The 10,622-nt window shown below is 36.4% G+C and overlaps 1 protein-coding gene across 7 annotated transcripts in view; it reads left to right on the top strand.

Annotated features, from left to right (window-relative positions):
• The first annotated feature begins 783 nt into the window (after positions 1 to 783).
• The window catches only part of ALKBH8 (alkB homolog 8, tRNA methyltransferase), a 74,400-nt gene continuing 64,561 nt past the window's right edge, over positions 784 to 10,622 (top strand). For 6 of the 7 annotated variants that reach the window (XM_036257918.1, XM_036257915.1, XM_036257917.1 and 3 more), the window contains exons 1-4: positions 803 to 912; positions 1,356 to 1,444; positions 4,433 to 4,568; positions 8,355 to 8,592. In XM_036257918.1, the coding sequence (XP_036113811.1) occupies positions 4,440 to 4,568; positions 8,355 to 8,592 (367 nt within the window). In that variant the 5' untranslated portion in view covers positions 803 to 912; positions 1,356 to 1,444; positions 4,433 to 4,439. Of the gene's footprint in view, positions 913 to 1,355; positions 1,445 to 4,432; positions 4,569 to 8,354; positions 8,593 to 10,622 lie in introns of all 7 variants that reach the window. The other variant, XM_036257914.1, reaches the window with a different exon arrangement.

Raw genomic sequence — 10,622 nt, 5'->3', positions numbered from 1 at the left:
AACAACTATTTAATTGCTACTTTATGTTACTTATCACTTCAATCCCCAAAGGTAAATGCTGTTGTGCAGTTTTTACTTCAGGTCATACTCTAATGCCCATATTATTTTCCCTAAACCAAACTGCCTCCTAAATGGAAGTCTGGACTGAAGAAAGGGAAGTCAGGCCTGAAAATAAAGATTAGGAAATGATTCACTAATCTCATTAAAACTCCAGGAGGGACACAGGGAAAGATTGCAGAATAAGAGAAAATGGTCAAACACAAAACCTGAAGCATCCACTGCATTTAATTGTGGAAAGAGGAAGGAAGCTGGTGAAAAACTCTGAAAATGAGTGATCAAAATGTGTAAAGAAAGCAGAGAGAGACGTTTCAAGGTGGCTAAGAATTTTATAAGTTTTAAAAGCTTCAGTACCCTCAAGTACCTTCAAGAAATGAACTAATTGAATTTGGTCAATAGGAGATAAGGGGATATTTTATATGGTTCAGTTTGGTAGTCACTAGCCACAGGCAGCTATTTGAAATTTTAAAAACTCTAACTTTAGTTCCTTAGCTGTACTAGCCATACTTGAAATGCTCAAAAGCCACATGTACCTATGGCTACCATATTGGACAATTGATAATACAAAACATTTCCATCATCACAGACAGTCCACCGTAACGGAGAAAGATTTACTGGTCAAAAACTCCTGGCAGAGGAAGACTTGATCCGGTTCTCTGGGAGGCGAGGGGCATTGTGGGAGCGCCCTTCGTGGCCCCACAGACTCATGGGAAATGTAGTGCAGCCTTCTCCAACATGGCTGCGCCCAGGTGATGGGGTGTGCGGGTACCCGCCGCAGCTTTCTGACGTAGGTTGGAGAGCCTAGCGAAGAAGGAAGCCCCGGGTGACGAGAACCCTGCCAGAGCCGAAGCGGAGGTTTGTGGTACTTCTTACTGGCGGGCATGATGATCGCAAATCGTCGCCTTGTCTTGTTTGCCTGTTCATGTCTATGTCGGCCTCACCAAGCTGAGCGGAGAACCTAGGGAGAGGAGCGATGTCCCTAGGGTTACTTTGGTGCGGTCCCTGGGCAGAGGGTTGTTCCTTGGGGTGGTCCGGTCAGTGTTCGAAGGGCGAGCGTTTGTGTTTGGTGCTATGCTCACGTGGTGTCTGTGTCAGTCTGTTTTCTTTGGGAAATGGCGGTTGCAGCCTGGGGAGTATTAGTTCGGCGCTTCTTGGTTTTCTGACCAGTGCGGATACAGTGAAGAAGAGGCATTGCTAGAGGTGTGGTAACTCACATAGCCGAAAGTTTCTGTGCCCTTATTTGAGTGACCTCAGAGACCCTCGGGCCAGTGTCATCAAGCCTTTGGTTTTGATTTCAGGTAACACATACCTACTGAGGGCGCCAGGCACTCAAGTCTCCACCCTCAAGTAGATGACAGCCTTTGGTGTGAGCGCAACACACCAACAGGTAATTATACCACAATGTAACAACTACGGAGATAGGGATGCACACACCAAGTTTACTGAAAACATTGAAGAAGGCCACCGAACTCAGAATTCTGAAGAAGTTTTAGAAGTCAGATGGCAGGGTTAGTAAGTTTAATAAGTTTAGGTTTACTCAATAAACGTTCACTAGATGCTAGATCATGTTCTAGGTGCTAAGTGCTACAAGGTAAGCAGTCCAGACAAAATTTCTATTTTCATAGAGCTTGCTTTGTAGTAAATTAGAGGAAGAAGATGGAGAATAAACAAATTAATGAAGGCATAAAAATATAATGTAGGTGTTCAAAGAATTAAAATGGGGTGATGTAAAAATGATGGGGTCAATTTTTCTAATTATTTCAAAATTTAAAAAAATTTAATAGGTAATGCAATTTGAATAGCTACTAAATTCAAAAGTTACAAAAGAGGAAAGCTCCCTTTCATTGTTATACCAGTCTACCCATTTCCCCTTCCTGGAGGCAACCCATATCACTAATTTCTTGTATGTTCTAGAGATTTATATGTATACCCTGTATATCTGTGCTGTACTTCATAATCAGGCCTCATTTGACAGGAATTTAAGTTCTTTCTAATCTTTGCTGTTAAGTGTAATTTATATATAAGCACAGAAATGTTTGTCTATAGTGCTTGGTTTATTATAGGCATTCTGTTTTTCAGGGTGGGTATGAACACACTGCTATTACCACAGAGGACAATATCCAATTAGATATATTGGGTTTAAACTTACTACCAGGAGTGATCTCTAAACTCTTGTTATGCTATAGAGAGTGTGCTTAGGCTGGGCGTGATTAGATTTGCCTTGCATGGTAATGACCTCCTGTAACATCCCATAATACTCCTCTAACATGGCAAGGACCATCCAAGCCTTTGTGCAATAGTAGAAATTCCTTGGCCAGGAAAGTAGCTTTTTTATAAAGGGAGCACCTCGAGACCTCAGCAACTGCTATCAGCCTGTTCCTTGTTGAGGTGACTCAGACTTGCTGGGCCAGTGCATAGCAAGTCACTGGAATGGGGAACAAATGAGCCTCCAGAGCTATCAGGACTTGTTTCTTCACATATAATAATGACATTGCATGACTGAGAGAAGGTGAAGGCAAAGGAATGATAGAAATGTGATTATGAGGTTCCATCTGCTGGTGGTGGACTCTTAATGTCAGACTTTAAAAAAGATATGTGCAACATCTTTCTCATTTCTTCCACTTTGTAGTTTTTGCTCATGTGACATACTAAGAAAAAAATTCGGTGTGCACTCATCCCTTGTTCTCTATTGCATACTGCAAAGATGCCATTCCAAAGATGATGACCTTGGAATAGAATAGCAATAAGATAGTTTCTTTGAAGGTTCTCACCTTTTCTTCTTAAACCATTCTGATCTGGTTCTTCTGGAAATTGACAGCGATTTAGTAATATATGTATTTAATCCCTTTAGCAAAGTTATGAGATAGTGTCAAATATTAACACAGCCAGACATTATGTAAAGCAGTGAAAACATTTTATTTAGTAACTATTGACAGAAAGAGCACAAATTCATTTTGATTTGTGCAGAATTGATTTGGGTGTTTTAAGGGAGAATGGGGAGGGGTAGAATGGGTTGCTCAGTAGAGTCAGAGAAGTGAAAATATGCAAAAGGTCTGTCAGTGCAAATGTAGCTAGGCCAGCTGTGTTTGCTACTGGCAATTATCAAAGTTTGAATTCGATTCTGCCACAGAGACTGGGAGACAGGTCCTATCCTTCCTGATGATTATATGTCAAAGGAATGGCTCTCAGAGACACTTCTGTGTTGCAAGAGATACATATTTACAATTATAAGCCCTTTTTAGTAAGTGCCCTAAGAAAGGGAGATCAGGGACCTCCTGACCGGATGTTGTTAGAATAAATGGTAAAATGTCCTGATAGCATTTTGAGTTTTCTCAGGCAGGCATTTTAATGAGTAGCTGGGGTCATCCTAGGGACATGGCTTTATGCTGCTGGAAACCACATTAGAGTTTGGTCAAATTTTTTAGTCCAGGGTTTGGATGGAGTTACGTGACAAGAATAGGCACTGTTATTTCTATTTTATGGGTGAATAAATGTTAGCACAAAAATAAATAATTAACTTACACAGGATCCGCTTAAGTAGTAGAGCTGAGATTTAAACCTAGAACCTGGACCCCTAAACACCGTTATACTGTGTTATAGCACTATAGGAGGCTTAGGGGAAACAAACAAAAAAAATACAGTTTAATCCCTGTTTTCAAACAGTTCATAGTCCAGTGGAAGGGGAGAAACATTAGAATAAATCATTATAATTAGTGCAATGTTAAAAATATCTATTTAGCCATCCCCTTCCTTTCTAATGATGACTCCTAAAACTTCCTAACCTCATTCTCTTTTCTGTTAACACTAACTAGCTTAAGAAATACTGTTGATGACTTCATATGTCCCTTTCATATTGTTTCCTGAACTTTGTGTTTATCATTTCCATGCTTTTCTTTGCCTTTTGGTATATATATTTCTAAACAATATATGCCTTACTTTTAGGTTTTGAATTTTATGTAAATGGAATCATACTGTATATTATTCTGTGAAATTTTTGTTTTTGTTCTTCTTTTTTTTTTTCCTAACGTTATGTTTGTGAAATTTTTGTGGCACATTTTACTTAGAACTTCTTAAGTAAAGGGATATATCCCCTATGGCAAGGTAGCTCACTTAATAGAGCTAGAGTTCTGGAACATTTTGTAGAACCTCAAGAGATGCTGTTAGATATTCTTGCTTCTTTGTTACCTTCTTAAGTATTTCTTTATTGTCCACATATCTGTTTGTTCTCACTTCTCTTGGTTTGTAAAAGGTCAAGTCAGCATTTAAAAAAATTGTTGCATAGAAATGTTTATAAACTATACAGTATATGAATAGCATCATTATGACTGTCCTTTTAGGACTCTTAAGGTAGTTATTTTGTACTTTTTTTTTTCAGTATTGCCATGGATAGCAACCATCAAAGTAATTGCAAACTCAATAAAACTGAGAAGAAGTTCTTAAGGAAACAGATTAAAGCCAGGCATACTTTGCTGAGACATGAAGGCATTGAAACAGTATCCTATGCCACTCAGGTGACCTAAAACTATTATTATCATTTGAATGTGAATGTATTGCCATGTTAATGTGTTAGAGTAACATTTGTTAGTAATTGCTCAGAGAAGGTGGCTGTTCTTGTTCAGTCATGTATTACATCTGTATTAAATATACATGTTAGGACCTGCTAACTTTGTATTTTTTGACATAGCCTTAGTGTAGTTTGAATTTTTCTTGATTGTGTTGGTTGAAGAAGAGAAAGTTGTGGGTATGTATTAACTGTACAACTGTTTACAGTTTGTAAAGCATTCTTATATTCATTATTATATTTAATTCCCTAAAAACTCTTATGAGAAAACTGTTTTGAGAGGTTGTGATATATTCACTGATATTAGGTGACTGAACCTAAAGCTAGATCTTTTGTAGTCTTCTTTCTTTTATTCCTAACCATCTGTATTGTAAACTATTTTCATTATAAAATAATTATAATTTCATTATAAAATTATAAAATAATTTTTATTTATTAGATTTTATTTACAAAGCCTTTTCATTATCTTATGGTAATAATTAAATTATATATATGTGTATATATATGTGTGTGTGTGTTTATATATGTATGTGTGTGACTCTTAGATTCTCCACTTATTTGACATGAACAGCATCCTTTGACCCCAGCTTTCATCATTTGTAAGGACATAGTATTGCATACTTTTTTTTATCCCATTGGATTGTTAGATTCTAAAGAGAACATGTATATGATAGTACTAATTAGTCATTAGAGTGCCATATGAATATATTGTATTCTTATGATATAGGATAAGAGTAGGAAGGAAGCTTAGCTATCATTTAGCCAAGGGTCAAAGACAAACAATTGAGAAGGTGAAGCTGGGATTCAAAGTTAGGTCTCTTGACTCTCAGACCAATACCTTTCCATTATATCATACGTATGCTATCTTCTGTGCTGCATCATAGTTTAGGAATGAGTACTCTTTCGAGGGAGAGTGAAATTTAGCAGGTAAAATGCCCTCATTTAGATTTTGTTACATATTAAAGACTTGGTAGAATTTAAGCCAAATATCTTTAAAAAGGTTGGGATAGATAGGTTAGGGTTAACATGCCTGCGTACACTTTCTGCCACGAGCCACTGAAGCTGTGCAGCATTTGGAAGATTATACTGACATACCTTATTCTCATTTCTTCCCAAGTGTAATTTGCTTTATTTTCCTTACATGGGTCATGAAGAGAAGTGGTAAAAGAAGAAATTGGCTCTGTTTCTTTGCTACCTGTGAAGCTGGTATTTTTTTTATTGGACCTGTCTTTTCTGTAGATTGCTAGAAGCTTTACTCTTACCTCTGTGGCTTCCAAAATGTCATGTTATTTAGGCTTGATATTTTTCTCCACAATATTTTTAAGAGAAAGGAATAAAATTATAGAAGGACCTCAAATTATATATTATCTGTCCAGGGGAGAACAAATGCTCTTATATATATAGGTGCCTTTGTGAAAATTTGTAGCCATTGTGAAATTTTTCTAGAGCAGTGATCCTCAACTTATCAGGACTGACAATAACTTAAAAAAAAGTTTCTGCTCTGACCAGTTTGGCTGAGCATTGAGAGCGTCAGCACTCAGACCGAAAGGTCATGGGTTCGATTCCCGGTTGGGGTACCTACCTGGGTTGCAGGTTCGATCCCTGGTCCTGGGGCCATGTGGGATGGGAGGCAACTTATCGATGTGTCTCTCACATCGATGTCTCTATCTCTCCTCCCCCCACTCCCCTTCCACTCTATCTAAAATTCAATGGAAAATATCCTCGGGTGAGGATTAACCAAAAAAAAAAACCTCTGAATTTTCTACTTCATATATTGGAAAAATTGCTTGGTTGAAAATTATAAAAAAACCAATTATTATATTTAATCATATTGTATAACTCACATATAATAGGGAATAAGTTCCTTCCTTCCACCCTCCACTGAACTTACTTTTTGTGGTTTGTCTTTAGAATTGCCTGCAAATCACTTAGACAGCATCTCTTGAGAATCACTAGTATTCTTCAAGTCACACCTCACCATCTTTCTCAGTTACTCAGTGGACCCTGTCCATTTATAAAACCTTAGCAGTTTCTTAGATTTGCAAATATGGAAATGTTTTTGTAACTATGGCTGCATATAACCAAATTATTTTGCTACTTTAATTTATAAACCTCACTGAATGAGGTCCAGGGTAAGCCATCTCAGGCTAAATTTTACACCATATTTTATAGTATTGTATTACTGTTTTTGTTTATTAGGTATATATGTATACTGCATATATAAAGTATTGGCTGTCACATGAAAGAACAGAGCTTTACTTTTCTTATTATTCAATTTTATAACAATTCTATTATATACTTTTAAAACAAGGTTTTAGATATTCTAATTTTGTATATGTGAAACTAGTACATTATGTTCTAATCTCCAGTTTAGTATAAATTAGGTACTGGCTAACTACTGTCCTTAGGTCAAATCTGGCTTGTGAGGTAAGAGTGAGTTTTACATTTTTAAATCTGCCACAAGACAAGGTGACAGACAGAGTCTTATATGACCCGTGGAGCCTAAAATATTTACTATTGACACTTTTCAGAAATTTGCCTAATATCTGGTATAAATGATGAAACTGATGAGAGTAGGTCATAAATGCTTTACTTTTGTTATGCTACAAAATTTTTAGGAGTAGTGAATCATAAATTAAAGATTTTAACACTATGTAGAATGTTTTTTCAAGTACCAAAACTAGAAGGGCACTAGGCTATAATTATCAGAATTCCTTGGATAAAATTTAGTGCAGGACTATAAATGACAGGAAGTAAGCATGAAACTAAAAAAAGGAAAAAAATATATTTACAAAATGAATGAATTACTCAGGCACAGAGGAAGATTTCCCCATTTTATATTCAACAGAATCTGTAATAGGTTTTTCTTTGAGCCACTACCTTTAGTTTTTAGTAAACACTATGTATTGGTGATACTAAAAGTGTGAATTTTGTAAACAGAAATAAGTTTGAAGTCCAGCTCCTCCCAATCACTATTTTAACCTGTATCACCCATTTTATAGAATTGTTGTGAAGATCATGTTAAGGAAGATTAAGTAGGTTAAAGCATATCACCAGTGTCGGGCAAAAAGCAAGTATCAGTAACTCCTTCTTCCTTCTTCCTCCTTCCTCTTTCTATTTCATTATGGTAAATTATATTTATGAACAATGAATGTTATCCTTTAATTTGTTTGTAGGTGATTAAGAAATGAATGTTTTACTGAAAAGACTATTTAAAAATCAATATTATTGCCCTGGCTGGTTTGGCTTAGCAGTTGGAGCATCGGCCCGTGGACCAATGAGTTGCGGGTTTGATTCTGATCAGGGGCACGTACCTCGGTTGTGGTTCGTTTCGGCCCTGGTTGCGGTCATGTGGGAGGCAACCAGTCGATGTGTCCCATTCACATCGATGTTTCTCTCTCTCTCTCTTCCTCTCCCTCTCTCTCCCTTCCACTCTATCTGAACAAAAATGGAAAAATGTCCTTGGATGAGGATAAAAAAAAAAAAAAATCAATGTTGTTTACAACATAGGAGTACTTTTTCATCCTCAAATATTTAGTAAATGGATTTAGATACTTTGTATGAAATTAAAAAACTAAATAACCACTATAAGGAAACTTTTTTCTTTTGTAATACCTTTGTAGAAATCTTATTTTAAAACAATCTTATTTTGTCTTATTTAAAAATATTCTTTAAAAATAAACAACTTGATAGCAGTTGTTCATGTTAACTTTCTTTTTTTAATTTCTTTTTTAAGGTCCTGGTTGTTGCCAATGGTGGTTTGGGTAATGGTATGAGTAGAAACCAACTGCTCCCGGTGTTAGAGAAACTTGGACAGGTGGATGCCCTCCTAATGCCACCTAATAAACCCTACTCATTTGTAACATACAAAACTATAGAAGACTCCAAGAAAGCCTATGCTACCCTCAATGGACAAAAAATAGTGGATGATTTAGGACAAAAGATCATTCTGTACTTGAATTTTGTGGAAAAAGGTATTATTATTCAGGTATCTTTTTAAAACTAGTTCTTGCTTTTGGTTGAGCTTATTTTTCATACCTAAGTGGGAATTTCAGTATGTATAGACAATCTGACTTGTTTATAGAGGGCATACTGTAGATATTATGAGAAACCTTATTTCTTTTTTTTTCTACTTTAAATAATTTTTTATTTTTCAATTGCAGTTGATGTATAATGTTATATCACTTTCAGGGGTATAACACAGTGATTAGACATTTATATAACTTATTAAGTGAATACCCCATATAAATCTAGTACCCGTCTGACATCGTACACAATTATTATAATATTATTGACTATATTCTTCATGCTGTACTTTACATCCCCATGACTATACTGTAACTACCAAGGTGTACTTCTTAATCCTTTCACCTTTTTTCACCCATCCCCCCACTCTCTCCCATCTGGCAACTGTCAAAATGTTCTCTGTATCTATGCATCTGTTTGCCATCTGTTTATTCATTTATTTGTTTTTTAGATTCCAGAGATAAGGGAAATCATCTGGCATTTGACTTTCTCTGACTTATTTCACTAGGCACAATACCCTCTAGGTCCATCCATGTTGTTGCAAATGGCAAGATTTCTTTTTAATGGCTGAGTCGTATTCTTTTGTGTATATGCATCGCTTCTTTCCATTCATCTATTAATGGATACTTACATTCCTTCCTTATCTGAGCTATTATAAATAATGCTGCAATGAGCATATGGATGTATATGTCTTTTTAATTTAGTGTTTTGTGTTTCTTCGGATAAATACCCAGAAGTGTGCTGGGTCCTTCTTTGTCTCTTGTTATAGCCTTTGTTTTAAAGTGTATTTTGTCTGGTATATATATTGCTATCCCAGCTTTTTTTTTTTTTTGCTTGCTTGTTTCCATTTTCATGAAATATCTTTTTCCATCCATTTACTTTCAGTTTGTATGTGTCTTTCAATCTGAACTGAGTCTCTTATAGATAGCATGTGTAAAGGTCTTGTTTTATTATTCATTCAGTCTCTATATGTCTTTTGATTGGAACATTTAATCCATTTGCATTTAATTGTTGATAGATATGTATTTACTGCCATTTGATTATTCATATTTTTTTAAATTTATTTATTTTTTATTAATTAATTGTTGTTACAGATGTTTCTCCTTCCGCCCCCCCCCCCCACTGATTCCCTCCTCCTCCTCCCTCCCTGCCCTTTCCCCAGTTTGTTGTCCATGTCCACTGTTCATGCATACATGCATACATGCATATAAATTCTGTGGTTTATCTCTTCCCCACCACCCCCCTATTTAGGGGATTGTCAGTCTGTATCCCACTTCCGCATCTCTGGGACTACCCCCTTCCTCAGACTGTTATGTTCATTATATTCCACAAATAAGTGAGATCATATGAAACTTGTCTTTCTCTGTTTGGCTTGTTTCACTTAGGATGATACTTTCCAGGTCCCTCCATGTAGTCTCAAAGGATAAGAGGTCTTTCTTTCTTACAGCTGCGTAGTACTCCATTGTGTATATGTACCACAGCTTTTTTATCCATTTGTCTACTGATGGACACTTGGGCTGTTTCCAGATCTTAGCTATTGTATATAGTGCTGCTACAAACATGGGGGTACGTGTATTCTTTCTGGTTGGTGTTTCAGGCTTCTTAGGATATATTCCTAGAAGTGGGATCACTGGGTCAAATGGCAGTTCAATTTTTAATTTTTTGAGGTAACACCATATTGTTTTCCATAGTGGCTTCACCAGTCTGCATTCCCACCAGCAGTGTACTAGCGTCCCCTTTTCTCCACACCCTCGCCAACACTTGTTGTTTGATGATTTTTTGATGGCGGCCATTCTGACAGGTGTGAGGTGATACCTCATTGTTGTTTTAATTTGCATCTCTCTGATGATTAGTGATGATGAGCATTTCTTCATATGTTTCTTAGCCATTTGTATATCCTGTTTAGAGAGGTGTCTATTCAGTTCCTCTGCCCATTTTTTAATTGGATTCTTTGTCTTCCTTTTGTGGAGTTGTATGA

The sequence above is a fragment of the Molossus molossus genome, unplaced genomic scaffold (assembly GCF_014108415.1).
Source record: "Molossus molossus isolate mMolMol1 unplaced genomic scaffold, mMolMol1.p scaffold_m16_p_13, whole genome shotgun sequence".
Lineage (NCBI taxonomy): Eukaryota > Metazoa > Chordata > Mammalia > Chiroptera > Molossidae > Molossus > Molossus molossus.
The sequence above is the reverse complement of the archived record's forward strand: the minus strand, read 5'-3'. Positions and strand labels throughout refer to the sequence as shown.